Genomic DNA, 23,383 nt, shown 5'->3' with positions numbered 1-23,383 from the left:
ATGATACTGAACCATTTTCAATTATTATTTATTTCTTAGCAGACACCCTTATCCAGTGCAACTTACAATTGTTACAAGATATCACATTATTGTTTACATACAATTACCCATTTATACAGTTGTTTTTTTACTGGAGCAATCTAGGTAAAACACCTTGCTCAAGGGTACAGCAGCAGTGTCCCACACCTGGGATTGAACCAACAACCCTCTGGTCAAGAGTCCAGAGCCCTAACCACTACTCCACACTGCTTTCTATGCAGCAGTGTCACTACAATGACAATGCAATGGTTCTATACAATGGAAGAATACAAGAAGAGAGAATAGGACGAGGCTGCCATTGAGAGCATGGTACTATAGTGTTAATGATATTTTAATATGCAGTACCAACGTTAGGACAATATGAATTAACACACTCTGGCAATCCACAGCAGTACCACTGTACAATCCTTGTTCCAAATTAGGGTTACCAGACATCATGGGAAAACTTGAATGGTCTCTGTTTTAAGCCTTCATTTTTAGCCATGTAGCCATGTGCTCAGAAAGTTCATAAGGCTGTGTTAGCGTCGCGCCATTCAAAAGAAAAAATAATAATAAAAATAATAATATATAATAATATATTATGGATTATGTGTTTAATTATTAATAATTTGTCCTGGACCATGTCTACATTTTTATAAAAACTAATCTTGCTAGTGCCACCAGCCAAGTTAGCCTTTTAAGTTAGTCCCTGATTCTGACACTGGCATCTTTATAACTGACTTAATTATATATTCTCCAGTTTTCCACTCTGGAAACCTGGAAACCTGATCCCAAATCCATTGCTTTGCTGTAGTTCGCTGATGATTTATTGAGTTTTAGCAGTAGTTGTAAGCAGTTTCTACAAGGGAACATTTCTTATGAAAGTTTGCCATATTAAAAGCGTAGCAAAGTGTAATAAATCACAGCAACGTAGTAAACCATTTTTTAAAAACGAGGCAAAATCTACTAAACTATGGTGCGTTTGTGCATTGTATAACCATGGAAAAAGCACTGGAAATCTGCAAAATCACAATTCTGACACCATGGTATTTTTCAACGGGATAAGTGCTTGATTCTAAAGTGCAGTTGCACCTGAAGCTGAAAAGAGGAAGGACAAACTGATACACAACACTGGTGTTAATCACTAATTTAAGGCAGGAAAAACATGTCTGAGTAACAGCAGCTGCATGGTAATCACAAAGCAAGCGCTCTCTCTCTCTCTCTCTCTCTCTCTCTCTCTCTGGACTTAACCAGCCTCACCTGCGCTCATTTAATCTGCTTGATTTTCATTTAGCTTCAGTTGAATGGAATCCAGCTAAAACAATACCACAAGGCTAACCCAATGCATGTGCATAATACAATAATCAGGTTCAATTTGGCAGAGGTACCAGTTTGTTTAGTTGCTGTAGCTTTTCACTCTTTCTCTAATATAATTAATGTCAATCACATACTGTGTGAGAAGGTCCTGGGCATGGAACATGGAGCAATGGAACAATTCTAGGTAATGTTCTCATGTTTAATCCTGTAGTTCCTCAGTACAGTCTTGTTTTTTCTGTGGTTTATAATAAGTTAATAAGTCATGTGTAGGGTGTGTTTTGTTAAAAGAGCATACATGTTTGCTTTAACATTTCTTTCGTCAGGTAAGATTTATGAAGTTAAATAATTAGCTACAGTCTTGGTATTGTGAACCTACGACAGGCTATATGTTTTATTGCACTTTATTAGTGCTAGCCTTGCTTTATTTTAAAGGAACAACGTCTACACTTTGTTGACAGCCCAGTTAGTTTACATTGCCCAGGTCTTAACCACAAAAAGTTTCCTCTCCCTTGGGCGCTGCTTGATATAACATGTTGTTGCAGGACATATTAACAACATCTTTTTGTTGGGCAATGTGCGCTTTTGTTTGCATTATTGTTATTTTTATGAGCTGATGTTTCTGAAATGGGTATATATGTACCAACCGTCTTATTAAACAGTTGAAAACTCACAGTACAGGAAGTACAACATGGTGTTCCTAGTATTTGCCTCGTAAGTGTTTTTGTGTGCCCACTGAGTTAATTCATTGTAAACCTCCCTAAAGGCCTAGTTTATTTAAGTCTGTTGAATAAAAACAGCTTTAGCCTTCAGGCTGAGATAGACATCAGATTGAAATCAGATTGAAGCATGACTTGAGATCTTCCAAAATATCTCTAACTTTAGGACACTGAAGAACGAGGATAAGATGGTAATTATTCTGGGTGAGAACAGCGACACGGCCCTCACAGCTGCTGAATATATCAGACAGTGTCCTGAGCTGAGACGGGACCAGTAAAACTTCAATGTTTAAACAGAGTCCATTAAGGGCTATCTGCTCCCATTACACGTCACTTCCAGAAACTCCCTTCCTTCATACATGTATGTACAAAGAAATATCTGTATATGTGTTTGTTTGATTTAAACATGTTTGTATCGTTTTATATAGATTTATTTTCTGTAGTCATTTGGTGTGATGTTTTTATTTTTTATTATTTTGTAATTGCTTTGGCAATACTTCTGCTGAAGTCATGCTAATGAAGCATCATTGAATTAAGAGAGAGAGAAAAAAGGAAGGGGAGGGGAGGGGAGGGGAGGGGAGGAAAGAAAAGAAGAGAGACCTAAAAGGGGGCCGGCTCATGACAGAACCACTGCCATCATCTGATTGGCTCAGGCTTGCCAATTGGAACACTTCCTTCTCATAACCAAAGTTCAGAAAGTAGAGGAGACTGAAAGTGAGTGAGTGAGAGAGTAAAACAGAAAGAAGAGAGGAGGGAGGTTCCTGGTTGTCTGTCAGACACACACACACACTCACTCACACAGAAACAGAAGGCTGCCTGCAAAGCAAGCTAAACCAGGCTCACTCTTCAATTTCCTGCCTAACAACCAGGAGGCCATTTTGTTACTTTACTATTTTGTTTTTTCTTCTGAAGCAGTATTTTTGTTTCTGGACTTCTATAAGACTAGAACTGGTGTTTTTTTTTTTTCTTCAAAAAAAAAGGGACTTTGATTCTTTTTGTAAAAGCTGCTCTTGCTACTTTCTCTCAAGCCCAGGTTGGTCCCTGGCTCTCCCATACCCCCTGAGCTCCTGACCGGCTGCTTAGGGTTTAGGGATGAATGTGTCAGCCAGCCTCAGCCTTTCGGCAGCCTCTTCCCTGCCCAGCCCTATCTTCTTTTCGACTGGACCCTCCTTGGCAGGCTCTGTGATGGGGCCACACGGGGGGAGCGTTGGTCCTGGGTGTTTGGCTGCTGATTTTGGGGCAGGGGCAGGGTCAGGTGGGCTCATGTCCCCCTCTATTCCCACACCTGCTGGAGTGTCTTTCATCATTCAAATTGGACTCACCAGGGAATCGGTATTGCTCCCTTTATCAGCGGACCTGGCTCATGTCAAACAACTGGCCTGTTCCATTGTGGACCAGAAGGTAAGAGCATTATTTGTTTTTTGGTTGTTGTGTTTTGAGCTGTGGTGTGTATAAATTGTTTAATGTTGTGTTTAATCAGGTTTGATAACAGGAACCTTTTAAAATGTGTTTTATGTATCCCCTTTGGTCACTGCATGTATAAAAGTCCTATAGAGTTCACACAAACTATTTTAAATAAAGTGACCAAAGGATGTATATTATACAATAAAAGGATAAGTATTTTGACAGCAGCATAAATACTAGTAAACATTTTTGAAAACCAAATTACATTCATGTACGTTTTTTTATTTTTTTATTTACTTTTTAAATTAAAAGGAGATTAATTACGGCCTCATTTTTTTTTACTACCACACCCCCCCAGTAATGAATGAATTATGTACTACATTTAATATTTAACCTCTTGTGATGTCATGACCACATTGGTGGGAGATGCTGTATTTTGTTGCCATGGGGTCCTGTGTTAGCAAACATATGCAAGAATGTTGTTTGCAGCTGTAAAAGAGAAATACATCTGAAATGCACGGGGGGGGGGGGGGGGGGAAGAAGCCAAGACTTGAAATACTCAAAATACATACCAGAAGAGGTTCTTCACATCCACATAATATCAAAATGTGTCCTCCGGCATTTTATCTTTTAAGGGCTTGGTCTCAATGTAACAAATGGCTTAAAGTTACACTTTATGAAGTGAATATCAAGCCCTTCAGATAAATATGTATGTTCTGTAAAATGTGCAACATTCCATACAGCTGGTAATGTTTTATGTATATGGGAGAAGTTGCTTGTTTTCCACATGTAGCGCAAATGTCTTTCTCTGTTACTGCATTCCAAAATATGTCATTTGTTAATCAAAAGGTGGTTGCGCTGTATGAGAAACATCTGAGACACCTACTCTGTTTGGATTGAAATGAGAAGAACATTTAAAGCATTTCTCAGAGAAGTGAAAAATAGAGATTAGCAGTGCTATTAAATCCTGCGGTCTTAATAAGCCTATTGTTTTCACTTCGCTCAGTACAATGCAGATACAGTGTGAACGGGTCCATATTTCTCCCATTTAGCCAATGGAAGATTTGTTATTTTCCATTCGCCAGTAAGTGCCATGCCTATATAGTGTGATATCAATCTTTCAATACTGCAGTCTTGTAAAGAGGGCTAAGGAAAATAACTCCAGTCCGCACAACAGTGTTATCGTTTCAGTTTCTCTACATAAAACACTGAACCTACTGAATATAGCACCTGCAGAGTTATGTACTGCTGAACTTATTATAAAGCAACAAACTGTAATCCCTATTTTTACTAGTAGTGAGACACATTAAATTGTTTTGATTTCTGAACATGGGAATTAGGCGTGGTGTTCTATGCACGGGATGACATCTGTACAAAAGATAAGATTTACTGGACTTTTGGCAAACACTGTGATTGGTTGATTTCTGGTGGGGTTTTTTTTATTTATTTTTTTAATATAAATATATATATATATATATATATATATATATATATATATATATATATATATATATATATATATATATATATATATATATATATACAAGAGTCAACATTTTCCAGCATGTTCTAGCAAGTAGATATTCCTCCCACATGAATTTATCTACAGTAGTCACAAAAGGGAAAACTTAACATCAGGGTAACTCATTCAAGGTGCCGCTGTCATTTAGTTGTACAGAGAAAAAGAAATGGTGTTCTGATGTTGGCAATTGGAAATTGTAGTTATTGTTGCAATTGTAGTGTGATATTGATACAGGTTAACTGCACCAGCTTTACACTGCGACTCAGACTAGTGGGTGCTGGTCTGAGCTGATGGTTTACTGGTTTCCGGCTTGTTGTACTGGTTCAGGAGACTGGTGTAGGTGCTGGTCTAGTTGACTATAATGTTCTACAGTCAATTGTGTGTCATCTACACTTCTAAATGCTGTAAAGCTCGTCTGGGATTTTATATGCATCTTAAATCTTTTCTGTTCTTCTTTCATTTCAAGACTCTCAATGAACATACCAGGTAGAGTAAAGCTCATAAGAAACTAAATCAAGCCGACTCAACTTGTGCCTTCATTGGTGAACTAAAAATCTGAGTACACTGATGAAGGCACTAACCAAACTGTTTGTCTGCTTGACTTGCGCACAAGTTTGTATACAGTCCCTTCGATACATGCTAGATTTCTTATACCGGTTACTAGCTAGTGGATCTGTAGCAGGTAACTGTACGTGTGTGTTTGCATGCCACACTGCAGTTCTCTCTGCTTTCATGTGATCATTTGCATTTACATATGTGCATTGATTTGGTTTGAACTAACAGTAACTTTCCGTCCAGTGACTTATTCAAATCCATTGCACTCTATTCAAACCGGTTTTCAGCTCTGTGCAAACATCAAGCATCATTTCTCTGGAAATAATTCTGTGTTTTACTATAGCAAGTCAAATAACGACAACTGTGTGTGTGTGTATATATGTATATGTGTGTAAAATATATGCACACACACACAGTAGTGTGCACATTTATTAGAACACCTGAAGATGTAATTTATATACCTACCTGCATGAAAACCTCTGGGTGTGAGAATTAAACATGTTGGACAGTAATCGTTGATATAGAATCAGTAGGCAGTCGTCTGAAAATGTTAGACCACTTTATGCTTTAATTAGGCATCTTAAACCTCTTGTAAAAAGTCTCCTTCATTTTACCAGGTGTGGCTACGTGTTCCTTTTCTCTTACCATTTAAAATGAATTGTATGTGTGGCCTATTAAAGTCATCAGTTCAATTAGACAATCACAAATTTGCCTATTTTGACTCTGCAGCAACAGTTGTGATGCATAGTTCAGCCCCCCCCCCCCCCCCCCCCCTATTGTCTTTGGAAGTCGCTTTCTCTTAAAGCGTTTGTTAATGACTAATTAATAATAAGTTATGGATACATTTGTTGTTAACCTTGGCTGGAGATTGCTAGCATGTTATAAATTATGTACCAATAGGGATTTTCAAACCATATTAACTACACTTTGAGTTTGAGAGTGAACACTGTACTCTCTGATGAAAGTTCTTTTTGCCAGGGCCCATGCTCTGTAAAACAAATAAATGACCTCATCTTGGGTGGATGCTGGTCTGAATGGAGGCCTGTGTGGGCCTGGAGCAATGTTTGAGCCAGGGACTGCAGTCTGGATTCCAGCCTCTCAAGTCAGGGAATGTGGTGGGTGTGGGTGTGGGGGTTCTTGTGCACACTAAGCCAGTCACTGTGTTAGGGAGGTATCACAATGCGTCTGTTCATACTGGAATTCCAGTACGTCGGGAAAAAAGTCAGAGAGCCATTAAAGTACCAGAAATTCTGGGGAATTTTTGAATAACATAAAATCTGAATTTTAAAAGGCCTTGAAGATACAGTAATGCCCCCTTTTTAAAGGTGAAGTTATAAAACCAACAGGTGAATTAGTGGCTTTGTTAATCTTTAATGCAACATCCTAAATCTTACGATTTTGATGCGTGTCACCACTGTTGGATGCTTACTATTAACCAAACCCATACAAACTGAAATGAAATTCAAGTTATGGAAAAACATAAGTTTCCTTTGAAAATGTATGTTTAAAGTGGAACTGTGCAACCTATTTTCTATTTGGGAAGGGGAAGGGGAAGGGCGAGGGGGTTAAAGTATTGCACTAGACAATTATTTTTTCCATATTTCAACAACTTCTTTGGGAACGAGGTAATATATAAAAAATATGTATATTTTTTAAATCTTATAAAGAAAGTTTTCTATTCTCTGCCTTACCATACTTGGTAAGAACCTTTCAATACTGTACAGCAACTTATAAACTCTTACTATATGGCTCTTTCAGTATCCCATTTAAGTTTTTAGTGGGTTTGAAAAGACCCTCTTGGGTAGAACTATAAGCAAGTACAGTAGAACCTCAGAGTTTTAAACACCTTGGGAATGGAGAAAGTAATATATTAGTTACTTATCATACTTACAGTAAACTTGCCCCCCCCACACACACACACACATTGAAACCAATCACTTTAGGGGTGTTAGATTCTGTTTAATGTCATAAACATTTGAACTTTAAGATTAAATCTGTTTACACTTACATACAGAAAATTGGATCCCACTCAGATAACCCATATAGTTTAAGTAAATAATCTAAATGTGTACGAGACTGCCTGAGTACACCCCTAATGTGTATAAGAAATAAATACTGAATATGAAAAAATAACAACCTCATACTAAGGACAACAGCAGGAATTCTGTTGTGGTTGTGGTTCAAACAGGGCTGTTATAAACTGGACAGCTAACAAGGCCTGCTTTCTTGGTGAGGAATTCCAGTGCACAGCATGATAGTAATAGAAGGGTATGGTAAATGGGCGCCAAGGAATTATATTTCAGTGTTTGAAGCCGAACAGGAGCACTGTTGTTTCAAACAGTCACGTCTGTGGCGCGGTAGCCATCGCGGAGTGCTGGAGTCCCGCCAGGTGAGCATGTTTATTAAACCTGGCCCCAGGTGTGGAAGCATTCTGCTGGTGATGTCACCGATTACCCGAGTCTTATCAACATCACCTGCTACAATGGAATCCTGGCATTGCTGGTCATCCTATGACATCAATGGGTGAGTGGGATGAAAATATCTCCTTGGTGACGTTTGTTCACGGTGGAGTTTTTTTTTTTTTTTAGAAAAGGTCAATCGTGATGCAGTTATTTCGTGTTTCATCGTGAGGGGTGCTTGTATGCTTTTATCATTTCTCCAACATTGCCTCCTGCTAATATCTCAGAAACCCTTTTCTCAGTGCTAAAGGTCAGCTTCTCAAGGCTATACTTGTCTAGTACAATTTAACCATTTCACTGCCGCATAGCTGGCTATATCAATGATGCACGTGCTTTGAGATCCAGTTGATTCTTTCAGTGAAGAACCAGCGTTGTCCAGTAAACATTGACTGATTCACTGGCACATTTGATATGGATATTTACTGCATCCATTTTAAGATTATTATTATTTATTTCTTAGCAGATGACCTTATCCAGGGCGACTTACAATTGTTACAAGATATCACAGTATTTTTACATAAAATTACATTATTTTTTACACTGGGGTTAAACTGATGTTTTGTACCAAAGCTTTATAAAAAACATCTGTTCCTTTTAGACTAGCATAAAAAAAAACGCCTTAATTGGTGTCAATCTTTGGGTTTATTTTCACCTTGGCAAAACGCATTGATCCCGCTACAACACTCCTTAAGTTTGTTTTGAAACAAACAACAGACCACTTCTAAGATTCTTTTTAAAGATTTTAAGGTGTTTTGTTTCCAGCAATATTACCAGTTTTCTTTTTCTTTCACAGAAAATGTTGCCAATTGAATTTTGGTGGAGATGCTGATAAATCTGGTCGATAGTTGTCCTCTCTGAAAGTGGAAATAAAGAAGATATCTGTGTTCCTCTAATGCAAAGGAAGAAACTGTTTTTTAAAACCTTAAATGAGTACATTTCTACCAGTTTCAATGCTGCTGATTGTTATCTGGTAGTGGCAAATATGTAGTGCATTGCATAGAGATAGGATCTTGGGGCAAATCTCATTTTTTAATTTTATTTTTTTTATGCATGAATATTTTTGAGTAGGGCATTCATTATACAATAAGACACATCATTTTACAGTTTGATTCGGTAGGTTTCTTACCCATTCATAACTATTAAACACTCATTTTGTAAATACTTCAAGAATGACAAATGTTTCAACCAGAAGTCTTTTTTTTTTAAATTTATTTTTATTTTTTTTCTTAGCAGACGCCCTTATCCAGGGCAACTTACAATTACAAGTTATCACGTTATTTTTACATACAATTTCCCATTTCTACAGTTTTTTATTTATTTATTTTTTTTACTGGAGCAATCTAGGTAAAGTACCTTGTTCAAGGGTACAGCAGCAGGCTCCCCCACCTGGGATTGAACCCACGACCCTCCGATCAAGAGTCCAGAGCCCTAACTTCTACTCCACACTGCTGCCATTTTTTTCAATCTCAAGAAACATTTATTGTATTTATTAAGTGTCTTTCAGTGTCTGTAAATTTCTTAACCAGAAATTATTATTTTAATGCCAAAAAAATGTCCAATGATCCAATATACTTCTGTGAGACTTTTCTTTTTTTTTTTTTTTAACAACTACTGACCTAAAGTGTAAAATGTTCTTATAAATATGTCACTTTTTCCTTTTTTTCCCTTTCGTACTTGACCTGCTGTAGCCAGGGCCATTCACAAAGTCACGGTCTAAAGCTGAGAGAACACGAAGCTTCTTTGTGGCTTGGAACTTGGTTTAAGGAGACTAGGTTTTAGGCCACTGCACGGCACACCAGGGGAGACTAGGGGTTTGATTCATCAAAGTTGTCTCATACTAGGTCTCCTGGAACCAGCTTTCAAACCACTGTTCTTGAAAAAGTGTTTTTTTGTTTCCTCGCTTTAATACACGCATTCCTCTTAATTGTATCATTAAGAGATCCTAATGTACTGTACTTTTATTCACTTACAGAAAATACTAGCGTGGTTTCCGGTGGCGTTTTAATAATGAATGATATTGAAAACTAGATGGTTCCAGCTGACTACTCGGTATACCTGATTTTAATTCCGTGGGAATGTCTTTCTTGACTTGCCTGATGACAAAACAACTCGAGTCTAAACAAGAAAATGATACTTGAATTCCAGCTGACTCATCATCCGACATTTAAAAAGGTTCGCCGTTCACAAAACCATTACTTCCTAAGAAGACTGTACTTTTCAGCATAGGTTAGCCTGTAGACATGTACAACATACTGTGACATGCTTCTGTGGTCCTAATTCTTAGAAACCTTCAGCAGGGCACAAGCACCACTTAGTTTAACAATGAGTAACAGGCAAGTCAGTGTACAGATATGGCCAAAAATTGTGCATCACCTAGAATTCTTTTTTTTGTCTGCTCATAAAGTATGATATACAGGGTACAATTTTTGGATAACTTCCTCTAGATATGACACCTTTAGAGTCCAGAGCGGCGTCTATCAAGCACTGTGGTAGGATGTCATTTACCAATGTGTAAGAGAACATTTCCATGCTAGCTCTAGAGAGGTGACAGAATCACTAACAGCTATAAATGGGCTATCCTAGTAGGCAGCAAAAGTAGAAGCAGCTGTTTTTATAGTGCAAATGGCATTTATACATTTTGCTATTGGGTGTTCAGTTAACAGATGATCAGATTGACCAAAAAGCTCCAGGTGCCAGGAGTTTAAACAGTCAGACCACTGCTAAATCTGCTCTGAACTGATTGCATTACAGCACGAATAAGTCTTGCTTTTATGTTTACTGTTAGGAGTTGTAGCTATAATGCAGGAACTGTTTATTTAACTTCAAACTCCTGGCTCCTTTAAATTAATATACTTAATTGAAGTTATGAAGCCCAGGACTGGGTGCAGGGCTAGTGGGAGTGTGTAAGCCATGGTCTGTAAGGACTGGCAGGCAGGTGTCATGATCTGTATTCAAGCAAGAGTGCTCACCTCGATCCTGACCTGCCCCCCATTCAGTCCTGGACACTAGTGCAGAAACTTTACAAGAACCACTAAACTCACCCTTCAAACCTCATTGCAGGTCCAGGGAAGGGAAAGTCTAATGAATTAGCCTACTGTGCCACTCTAGCTCCCCTTAGGGTTGCCCCCTGTCCCTGTTTTCCCTGGATCATCCTGGATTTGACGAAGTTGTCCCGGGATTTCAATATGCCTTCCCGGGACACTAAAAGACCTGAATTATTATTATTATTATTATTATTATTATTATTATTATTTTTATTATTATCCAGTTTTTAATCTTATGCATCCACAACCATGTAGATTAACCACTAACATAAATTGATCTTAAATTAAAGTCAAGATAATATTACTGCAATAGACGCACACTACTGTTTGGTTGTGGGTACTATAGCAGTAATATTATCTATGGTGCCGATTGCATGACTATAGGATTTCTAGAGTTTCAACTTTTAACAGCTGCCCCTTAATTACAATTTTTTGTTTGTTTGTTTTTTTACAACCCTTGCCCCCCTTCATTGGTGTTCTTTTGAAGGTAGTAGACTTGAGGGACTGTCTGACATGTTATTACACTGGCTGTATCTGGAAACCACAAGAACAGCAACAAATACTTTACTTCCACATGTCCGGAGATCATGTTCACTGTCTTTGTTGTCTCAGATTACTGGCTCCCTGCCCTTTTTTAAAGCAACTGCCTGCAAAAAGAAATATAAAAAAGTAAACCTTTTTTATTTAATATACAGTGCCTTGCGAAAGTATTCGGCCCCCTTGAACTTTGCGACCTTTTGCCACATTTCAGGCTTCAAACATAAAGATATGAAACTGTAATTTTTTGTGAAGAATCAACAACAAGTGTGACACAATCATGAAGTGGAACGAAATTTATTGGATATTTCAAACTTTATTAACAAATAAAAAACTGAAAAATTGGGCGTGCAAAATTATTCAGCCCCTTTACTTTCAGTGCAGCAAACTCTCTCCAGAAGTTCAGTGAGGATCTCTGAATGATCCAATGTTGACCTAAATGACTAATGATGATAAATAGAATCCACCTGTGTGTAATCAAGTCTCCGTATAAATGCACCTGCACTGCGATAGTCTCAGAGGTCCGTTTAAAGCGCAGAGAGCATCATGAAGAACAAGGAACACACCAGGCAGGTCCGAGATACTGTTGTGGAGAAGTTTAAAGCCGGATTTGGATACAAAAAGATTTCCCAAGCTTTAAACATCCCAAGGAGCACTGTGCAAGCGATAATATTGAAATGGAAGGAGTATCAGACCACTGCAAATCTACCAAGACCTGGCCGTCCCTCTAAACTTTCAGCTCATACAAGGAGAAGACTGATCAGAGATGCAGCCAAGAGGCCCATGATCACTCTGGATGAACTGCAGAGATCTACAGCTGAGGTGGGAGACTCTGTCCATAGGACAACAATCAGTCGTATACTGCACAAATCTGGCCTTTATGGAAGAGTGGCAAGAAGAAAGCCATTTCTTAAAGATATCCATAAAAAGTGTCATTTACAGTTTGCCACAAGCCACCTGGGAGACACACCAAACATGTGGAAGAAGGTGCTCTGGTCAGATGAAACCAAAATCGAACTTTTTGGCAACAATGCAAAACGTTATGTTTGGCGTAAAAGCAACACAGCTCATCACCCTGAACACACCATCCCCACTGTCAAACATGGTGGTGGCAGCATCATGGTTTGGGCCTGCTTTTCTTCAGCAGGGACAGGGAAGATGGTTAAAATTGATGGGAAGATGGATGGAGCCAAATACAGGACCATTCTGGAAGAAAACCTGATGGAGTCTGCAAAAGACCTGAGACTGGGACGGAGATTTGTCTTCCAACAAGACAATGATCCAAAACATAAAGCAAAATCTACAATGGAATGGTTCACAAATAAACATATCCAGGTGTTAGAATGGCCAAGTCAAAGTCCAGACCTGAATCCAATCGAGAATCTGTGGAAAGAACTGAAAACTGCTGTTCACAAATGCTCTCCATCCAACCTCACTGAGCTCGAGCTGTTTTGCAAGGAGGAATGGGCAAAAATTTCAGTCTCTCGATGTGCAAAACTGATAGAGACATACCCCAAGCGACTTACAGCTGTAATCGCAGCAAAAGGTGGCGCTACAAAGTATTAACTTAAGGGGGCTGAATAATTTTGCACGCCCAATTTTTCAGTTTTTTATTTGTTAAAAAAGTTTGAAATATCCAATAAATTTTGTTCCACTTCATGATTGTGTCCCACTTGTTGTTGATTCTTCACAAAAAATTACAGTTTCATATCTTTATGTTTGAAGCCTGAAATGTGGCAAAAGGTCGCAAAGTTCAAGGGGGCCGAATACTTTCGCAAGGCACTGTATATATGTAAGTATTGTACAACTAAAACCTTTGGAATATCCCTTCAAAGGGACTGAGAAAAAAATGATAACAATAATCAGGGAGTAAGGAAAACAAGGTTTGCTAAACACAGCCTCTCCTGCTGTGTTTGTTACAATACTCTTTATATAACACAATGCGCTTTTTATAGATCAAAATGTGGTAAACAAACACACGTTCTTTGATATATTGTGCTGCTTTAAACGTCAGAACATTTAAATACTTGACAACTTGTTTTTGCAGTGCTGGGGTGGAATTGAGTTGTTGGAAATGTGTTTGTTAACTGAGTATGATAATGACAAAAGTGATACAATCTTCAGCTGGTCCCCATTTAATTAAACTAGGCAGCCTGTCTTCAACATTGATTCAGTGGGAAATAACTGTCTTGTTTAAGCTTTGGGTTGTCTCCTCTGAATAACACAGACGCTGGTCTGTTATCCATTGAGGGAATCTTCAAATATCTGCTCAAAAGTATTTTGGTTTTGCAATAGAACCAGTTTGGCTTGCCAAGCTTTGAAATACAAAAAACATCAGTAGACGCACATCAAATGGTATTTTCCAAAATGTTTATTTTTAAAAGCCAAAAGTCTTTCTGGACACTTTTTTCAAAGTAAATATTTTACTAACACTATTTCAGAGAAGTTAAACGATTTGTAGTTTTATTTTCATGTCGTGAAACTCTCCATAAGGACAGTCAAGGGACTAACCAAATCTTGCCATAAAAGATACATAGTTTAAATAAAGTTATTAAAGAATTTTACTAAGGCGTTTACTGAAAACTCTTCTGTTTTCAGAGGGTAGTTGGTAATTTACAGCATGTCTGTGTTATTAGAGAGGTAATTTAACAGTGATATGTTTGGGACTGGCGATGATGGCCTTAATATTGAATGAAGAGATGGTCTTGATTATGATGTGGGCTTTACATTATCATCCATAGAAGCAAATCAGGAATGAAAAAGCATCCTAAAAACTGTGTATTTTTGCTTTTAGTTAATATATGGTGCCCGGGAAAGTTTCACCCCTCGGAATGGTCTGAAATGATTACATCTGACAAGCACTTCCTTTTAAAAGCAGACAAATTAACCAGGTTTGTCAAAGCAGTATTTTCAAGAGCACAGCAAAGAACAGTTATCTTCAGGCTGTTATCTTCAGGCTTAAACACGGGTTAACTTCAGGCTTAAACACGGGTTTGTTTTAGAGTGCACTGCTCCTTTAAAAGGCACACCTGAATTGTGGTGATGTAATATCAGGCAACAGTGAGGCCAGCTCGCTTTACCACGGTAACAAATACAGAGAGCTTTCTAGAAACATTCCTGTTTCCTTTTACACTGTCAAGGGGGAATTCTGTGTCTATGAAAGGCCTGCATTGCTGGAGACTGAGTGAAAGAGAATTAGGAATTAGACACTTACCAAATAATTCAGAAACCTTATGGAATTTTTTATAGGAATGCTTTTTACCACCACCACCATTTTCCTAATACTTACCTGTTTAATATTGTATTATGTGTCTTGTGTAAAATGATATATTATTGTGTCCTTGTTATTTGCCATGCTTGCTGACTCTTCCAGCAAAACTGACTGTGGGGAAGCATATTATGTTATGGGCTTCAGTGCACAGCGCAACGCTATTGTGCTTCCCCAACCTACCCACAATCCCTCTTGAGGAGTCTTTTCAGAAACATTCTTATCTGGAAGCTTGTAACCATGGCAATAGATGGATCTCTGTTTTAATTATAACGCCAGTACAATGCTCCACAGCACCAGAATGAGTTTGCTAGCTTGTGAATTGATGGATTGACAAGCTTGTTTGTCTGCCTGTCCACAGGGTCCGGCCTTGCAGTCCCAGTGCCTTGCCTGTCGTGTAGGTGGGTGGGTTTGGGAGAGAAGTGAAATTGGCATCCCTCCAAGTTTAATATCCTGGTTGTATGGGAGAGAAAGTTGTAGTTTTGTTTTCGACAGTCGTCAGCCGGTCTAATTTTAGCCTGGGTTCCTCACATTGTTTGAAAATAGAGGCCTGCTTATTTTGACAGTATTTGGCAGATAAACTGGGAAAGCCCCACCTGACTCTGTGTTACCTTGTTGTTTGCGTATTTCATTTCCTGTTTTGACAACTTCCCTTCAACTGTCTGACCAGTTTTTTTTTTTTTTTTTTTTTTTTAAACTAAACTAGGTGTTCTGTTTTTATCTCAAACTATACTTCTGTTCTTTTTTTAATGGGCGGGTGGCAGGGAGGGGGCAACTTGCCTAAACGGGTGCAATAGGGCTGTATTTGTTGTGATACTGGTTGATTTCTGCAAATAAAAATACCCTGTGGTTGTTCCATTCAAGGTAAAACAGCATAATAAATATTTACAGGTACAACTAAGGGGCTGATTTGTTCAACCTATACACATAGATGGAGCATTTCCAATTCCCCTTCCCTCTTTTAATTCCATAATTGATCAACATTGCAATTAAGCAGTATTCTGTTAAAAGAAGCTTCTCGCAGTGGCAACAAATTACTTCAATTGAAGTCACTGTTTGTTAGTCAATTAAATTGGCTTCAAATGAAAGCGGTTGAACAATTGCAACAATTGTGTTTCTGAAATATTGAATTTCAATTCCTTCGAAGGAATTGGAATTGATTTTAAAAAAGGAATTGGAAATGAAATTAGAATTGAAAAACAGGAATTGACACCAACTCTGTTGCCTAGAATTGCAGACAGTAAATAAAATCTAAATGTGGCTTATCCCTGGAGGGCAAGTATATTCATCACAGAAATCATTTAGACTGCCCATCAGATGGCTTTTTTGATTGAGACATGAAGGCTGGACAGTCTTGTGTTTTTTTAGTCTTCAAGAACTACCGTGCCTGTACACCAGCTTAAGTCTTTTAGCCAAAACGTTTGGATAGTTTTTATTGTGTGCTGGTATTTTGTCTTGTAGTTTATTTAAACATGTATGTGCTATATATTGTAGATAGCTCATTGTTGTTGTCCTACCCATGCAGTAGAAAAAAAGTCCTTCAGTTTAATGTGTTAGGGTGCTGTGTTTTATACATCATGCTCTCACATTGTTGCTATAGTGATTTTACTGACAGGATGGCTGGTGAGATTTAGTGGTTCAGTAAGACAGAGACAAACATGGCGCTGCATCACAAAAGTCAACGTTGGTGCGTAGCATTAAAAACATTATTAAAAGGAAGCAAAGGAAACCCTGCAACTCGCATATGAGAAATTATTTACTGATTTAAAATTTTTTTTTTTTTTTAAATAAAAAAATTAAAAAAACTGACATGTTTCGGTTTAGCATTGCCTTCATTAAGGTACGAAGCAGACAAAGGTATTCATTTCCACAACAAGCAAATTAGCAATCGATTCGTTATTGAAGATAAATAATTCATTAGAGATTAATTCTTAATTTAAAAAAAGAAGACTGGTTTACGCAATCACTCTTTATGTATGTGACAGAACTGTGGACAAAAAATGGGATAGCACACCAGCCCCTATTTATGTCCTAGGACTGACTCTTGATAACTTGGGGAAATATGCAGGACTATGCTATAGCAACAGTATTATGCAGGACTATGCTGTAGCAGCAGTATTTAAGTCATTGTTTTCGGTACAGAGTAATGACCCTTGTGTCTTGTGTGCATAACGTTTGCAATGTGTTTTGGCATTGCATGCATATGTAACTGCTGAGGGGGCTCTTTCTTCATCAAGGATTTGTGAATGAGTTACTTCAAAGCTGTGATGTGTAAACTATGAACTCGGATAACTGTCGGGCAGTCAGACCAAGCAGTATCAGGCCAGGTAAGTGCCTGTTTAGCATTGCTTTAAAAGGAGGGACAGCAATATCGTTTGCAATGCTAATAAGAGGGAAGAACATCGAATTTAATGCCCCAGTGGTTGATTCCAAGAGCTCCGAGTTCTGACAACTGGCACTCGGGTTAAGAGTTAATGTTACACTAATGTTTAATGGCTGGGTTACCTGTTTTTTGTATATGAAGGTGGGTAGGAGATCTGGAGGTCTTTGAATCGTGTCAGGGTGTCTCATAACTACACTTGCATTTATACTGCAAACATGTCGTTCAAAATAAGATGGGGCCCATTTACTATTTCATTTGATCTATTCTTGAAATGAAATGGGCCATAAACCAATTTCTGTCAAACAGGTCACTGTGCTTATCACCAAGGTGTCACCTTACGATATATACCAATGAGTTAAATATAGGTCAGCATATATATATATATATATATATATACAGTGCCTTGCGAAAGTATTCGGCCCCCTTGAACTTTGCAACCTTTTGCCACATTTCAGGCTTCAAACATAAAGATATGAAACTGTAATTTTTTGTGAAGAATCAACAACAAGTAGGACACAATCATGAAGTGGAACAAAATTTATTGGATATTTCAAACTTTTTTAACAAATAAAAAACTGAAAAATTGGGCGTGCAAAATTATTCAGCCCCCTTAAGTTAATACTTTGTAGCGCCACCTTTTGCTGCGATTACAGCTGTAAGTCGCTTGGGGTATGTCTCTATCAGTTTTGCACATCGTGAGACTGAAATTTTTGCCCATTCCTCCTTGCAAAACAGCTCGAGCTCAGTGAGGTTGGATGGAGAGCATTTGTGAACAGCAGTTTTCAGTTCTTTCCACAGATTCTCGATTGGATTCAGGTCTGGACTTTGACTTGGCCATTCTAACACCTGGATATGTTTATTTGTGAACCATTCCATTGTAGATTTTGCTTTATGTTTTGGATCATTGTCTTGTTGGAAGACAAATCTCCGTCCCAGTCTCAGGTCTTTTGCAGACTCCATCAGGTTTTCTTCCAGAATGGTCCTGTATTTGGCTCCATCCATCTTCCCATCAATTTTAACCATCTTCCCTGTCCCTGCTGAAGAAAAGCAGGCCCAAACCATGATGCTGCCACCACCATGTTTGACAGTGGGGATGGTGTGTTCAGGGTGATGAGCTGTGTTGCTTTTACGCCAAACATAACGTTTTGCATTGTTGCCAAAAAGTTCGATTTTGGTTTCATCTGACCAGAGCACCTTCTTCCACATGTTTGGTGTGTCTCCCAGGTGGCTTGTGGCAAACTGTAAACGACACTTTTTATGGATATCTTTAAGAAATGGCTTTCTTCTTGCCACTCTTCCATAAAGGCCAGATTTGTGCAGTATACGACTGATTGTTTTCCTATGGACAGAGTCTCCCACCTCAGCTGTAGATCTCTGCAGTTCATCCAGAGTGATCATGGGCCTCTTGGCTGCATCTCTGATCAGTCTTCTCCTTGTATGAGCTGAAAGTTTAGAGGGACGGCCAGGTCTTGGTAGATTTGCAGTGGTCTGATACTCCTTCCATTTCAATATTATCGCTTGCACAGTGCTCCTTGGGATGTTTAAAGCTTGGGAAATCTTTTTGTATCCAAATCCGGCTTTAAACTTCTCCACAACAGTATCTCGGACCTGCCTGGTGTGTTCCTTGTTCTTCATGATGCTCTCTGCGCTTTAAACGGACCTCTGAGACTATCACAGTGCAGGTGCATTTATACGGAGACTTGATTACACACAGGTGGATTCTATTTATCATCATTAGTCATTTAGGTCAACATTGGATCATTCAGAGATCCTCACTGAACTTCTGGAGAGAGTTTGCTGCACTGAAAGTAAAGGGGCTGAATAATTTTGCACGCCCAATTTTTCAGTTTTTTATTTGTTAAAAAAGTTTGAAATATCCAATAAATTTCGTTCCACTTCATGATTGTGTCCCACTTGTTGTTGATTCTTCACAAAAAATTACAGTTTCATATCTTTATGTTTGAAGCCTGAAATGTGGCAAAAGGTCGCAAAGTTCAAGGGGGCCGAATACTTTCGCAAGGCACTGTATATATATTCTCTTGCCAAAGCTTCATTTTTAGAAGTTTCTTTGAACTTCTCTTCCAAAACTTACAGTAGTAGCGAGGGAGACGATTTTCCCTGCCCTATAGCTGTTGTGACAAGTGTCCATGCCATTTTTAAAAGTTTATTTATTTATTTATTTTTTAAAAAGTGAAATCTCAGACAGAGGTAGAAGTAAACGCTTTGTGTGGGCTTTGAGTTTAAAAAATAAATAAGTATGGGAACGAAGACCAGTGAAGTAAAAATGAAAACCAAGTGTATTTCAACACAATATAGTTGCTTTTGATGTCAAAGAAATATAGTATCTGGTAATGATTGTGTATGCGTTTTTTTTGTTGATGATGATAATGATGATGATGATATTATTTAAAAATTATATATACAGCTATTTTGAAGGATAGGGCATGAGTCGTTATGCACTTATTTTGCCCTTCATCAAGAGTGCGGAGGTATAAAACACATGTTTGTGTCTATTCAGTTGATACTCATGCTTTCTCTGAATAAAACCACTCGACTGGTTTCCATTAGTTGTTGAATGGAACCACTTGTGCTTTTTTTGTTCCGAAACTTCAAAGGGAATGAGCAGCAATTAGTGAACATGTAGCAAACCGAAAACAAGTATGACTAATGAAAACGCCACTGCCGGTGGATAACGCGCAGAAACTGATGACTGGAAGAATTGTGGTGCAAAACAAAAGAGATCTTCAAAAACACGCCCTAAGGGTCAGATTAAAGAACAACTTGGTACAGGTTTAAAATAGTTAACTAATGTATTCATCAGTAATGTTTTACTCATCATATCCTGTTTTTTTTTGTTTGTTTTTTAACTAAGAAATTTGAAGCACACCTGTGACCTCCATATGGCTCTCAAACATGTCATCTAAGCAGAGCTGGTACACCAGGGTGTAACCATTTATCTGTTCCCCCTCCCCCCGCAACACCCCTAGTGTATTTAAGAAATTAATCAAGAAGAAATACCACATACTTCTTATCTACTAGGGGTGGGGTTGGGGTCAATTCCTGTTTTTCAATTCCAGTTCCAAGTCAAATTTTAAAATCAAATGAAATAGGTTGAACAAGCACAAGAAGTATTTTGTCTCTCAAATACTAATCAGAATTGATATTTTAGAGCCATAAATAGGTGTTGTGATTGTTCAGCTGAATTCACCTTAAGCCAGTTTTAATTGACTAACAGTGACTTCAATTGAAGTAATTTGTTCCCACTGTGAGAAGCTCATTTTAACAGAATAGTGCTAAATGCAATTTTGATCAATGATGTGTTGGAATTGATTTTAAAAAGGAATTTGAAATTGAAAAACAGGGTTGATCCCGACCCTGACTCTAGGCAGTGTTGTAGGGGGGACAAGGTTTATGGTTACACTCTGGGGTAGCAGACACACTTAGAGGGTAGATATGATTCAGAATGCTCATCAGACCACATGGGTGCTTCTAAGTCACCAGGATGTGATGACAGAAACTGAACCGTGAATTTAAAAGCAACTCAAATACATTAGTTAAGATCACTTTAATACCAAGGTTTCATGCCAAGGTTTTAAATATATTACTGGTAGTTTAAATAGATTTAAACTACTAGTAATCTATTTAAAACCTTGGTATGTAAGATTACTGGTAGTTTAAATCTATTTAGATTACTGGTAGTTTAAATCTATTTAGATCTAATAGATTACTGGTAGTTTACATTTCATACCAAGGTTTCCTTAAAGGTGAAATAACCTCCATGGGAAATTTTGTTTTTGCCCGTCACACGTAGGCAAATTCCTTTTTAAAATTCCTTTTTAAAATGAACATTCTTTAGAATTTTTCACTATTGACAGTTTGACTAAAACAGGAAATGGGTGATATCAAATCATAGCGTATAATATGTTTTCTTTTCTGTAGTTTCCTGAATGTGGCTTCTATGGGATTTACGATAAGATCCTGCTGTTCAAACATGACCCCGGAACCAACAACATTCTCCAGCTGGTCAAAACTGTGTCAGACATCCACGAAGGAGACCTGGTTGAAGTGGTACTGTCCGGTACGTCTCTTTCCCATCTATTCCTTAGCCTTTGCAACATAGCAACCAAATCCCATTCCGGAATGAACTTCACTGGTAATGCAGCAGGGACTCTACAATGGCAATGGTTTTGTACTGTACCTGGCTGTAAGGCAGCCATTGGTCAATACCACAGTTGGTATGGGGTGCCATGTGTGAAAATAAATGAATAAATAAATCACGTGATGTGATTGGCTCTTGTAAGCCAATCAAATTGTGTGAAAACACAAAGCGGGCGGAGCTCATTTGCATACAAACTCAAGATTTAGCTGGCCAGTTAAATATTTAGCTAAATGTTAAATTTAGTTAAGAGATTTATAAATTATATCTGAATGTACACATTAAAAAAAAATATATATATATATATACTATATATTTTCACAACATTTATAAATCTGGGGAAAAAATACAAGATTTAAGTTAAGTTGGACCAATTCCATATATTCATTATTAAACATACTGTACCACAGGTACAAATAACACTGGTAGGTGCAGTCAGCAGTCACATGCCTAATCCAATATCAGATGAATAATAATCAACAATGCATTTGAACACTATTAATGGAACCAAGCAATGCAACCTAAAACATACATGTGCATATTGTTAGAGAGCTTTAGTTTAAAACTGTATAAGGAAAGCAAGTGTTTCAGGGTAGCCAGATAAGTGAGGCTCCAACTACGGTAAGACACCAGGCTGATTAATCGATGAATGAATATTTGATTGAGGCTCGGACAATAAAAGCCATGCTAATCAATAATCGATTAATTAATGAATGCATTTCCATGTCGGTATACTATCGTGATCGCTGTGCAATATTTATTCCATATCAATTTATTGCAATTGCTGTGATTGCTAATGGTTCTGTTAACTAGGATTTCAATACACAGTTAAATAAACGTATGACAAGGGCCTTCTATGATGTACTGAAATTCAATTTAACATTTTGGACGTACAGCTCTGGCCAAAAGTGTTGCATCACCCGGTAGAATTAACACATTTTGCTTCACAAACCCCCGAATGAAACCTGCTGAAATAATGAATTACATACCGCTTTGTAGTTGTCCATACACTTAATGAAAAACTGACAAAAATGAGACGGTTTGAAATCAAACATGAAATGCTGTGCTACTATTATGGATCCTGGTAGACTTTTTTTTGTGTTTTGTTTTTTTTCAATTCCAATTCCTTTTTTAAAATCAATTCCCAATTTCTTTTTGAAGGAATTAATTTTAAAAAAAGGAATTGGAATTGAAAAACAGGAATTGCCCGCAAGCCTGGTACCTTCCTTCTAGACAGTAGAACGGTAACAATTTAATAATTGTTATTGTTCATCTGCTTTCTCTCAAAGCCAATTTAATTGACTAACAGTGACTTCAAATGAATGTTTCCACTGTGAGACGCTCATTTTAACCCGATGCTGCTAATTGCAATTGTGATCAGTGATGTGTTGGGATACAGTTTAAAAGGGAATTTGGAATTGGGGGAATTGATTTTAAAAGAGAATTGGTAATGGAAGTTACATTTAGTTATAAACAAGTTTAAATGGTAAAAGTGCCACTGTATCCGGGGGTGTAGACAGCTGAGTGCAGAAGCAGAAAGAGGAAGTCCCCGTTGCTCTTGCTGGTTTGAGGTTGCTGTGCTGCCACTGGTGTGGTGCTTTGCATTCAGATTTACTGTGCTGCTCTGTTAGCTTGCAGCACTGTCGCACAGCACCCTGCCACCCGACCACATGCACCGCACTGCAAAGCAATACAACCCTCCATTGCAGAACCATAGCTTCAAAAAGCCATTTTAACCCTGTAATGCCCAAACATTTTTGAAATGAGAAAAGCTACTTTAAGTATGTACAGCTGTGGCCAAAAGTTTTGCCTCACCTAGTGTCTGGCAACACATACTGTACTGCTGCTTGTGAGGCTGGATTTATAAAAAATAAGAGCGACGGATAAGCATTGCATTGTATGTGATACAGAAATGGGCATTGCAGTGTTAATGTGCTTTTCAGTTAAATCTGCTTCTTATTGTTCCAGAATAATGAACGTCTGCTCTCTAGCCATTTTATTGTC

The 23,383-nt window shown here is 38.0% G+C and overlaps 1 protein-coding gene across 1 annotated transcript in view; it reads left to right on the top strand.

Moving 5' to 3' along the window:
• The first annotated feature begins 2,687 nt into the window (after nucleotides 1-2,687).
• The window catches only part of LOC117415899 (serine/threonine-protein kinase D2-like), a 38,763-nt gene continuing 18,067 nt past the window's right edge, over nucleotides 2,688-23,383 (top strand). Inside the window, exons 1-2 of the mRNA XM_034026816.3 lie at nucleotides 2,688-3,452; nucleotides 21,163-21,301. Of these exons, the coding sequence (XP_033882707.1) occupies nucleotides 3,144-3,452; nucleotides 21,163-21,301 (448 nt within the window). The 5' untranslated portion in view covers nucleotides 2,688-3,143. The remainder of the gene's footprint in view (nucleotides 3,453-21,162; nucleotides 21,302-23,383) is intronic.

This window comes from Acipenser ruthenus, chromosome 7 (assembly GCF_902713425.1).
Source record: "Acipenser ruthenus chromosome 7, fAciRut3.2 maternal haplotype, whole genome shotgun sequence".
Classification (NCBI taxonomy): Eukaryota; Metazoa; Chordata; class Actinopteri; order Acipenseriformes; family Acipenseridae; genus Acipenser; species Acipenser ruthenus.
This window is presented reverse-complemented; position numbering and strand designations above follow the sequence as displayed.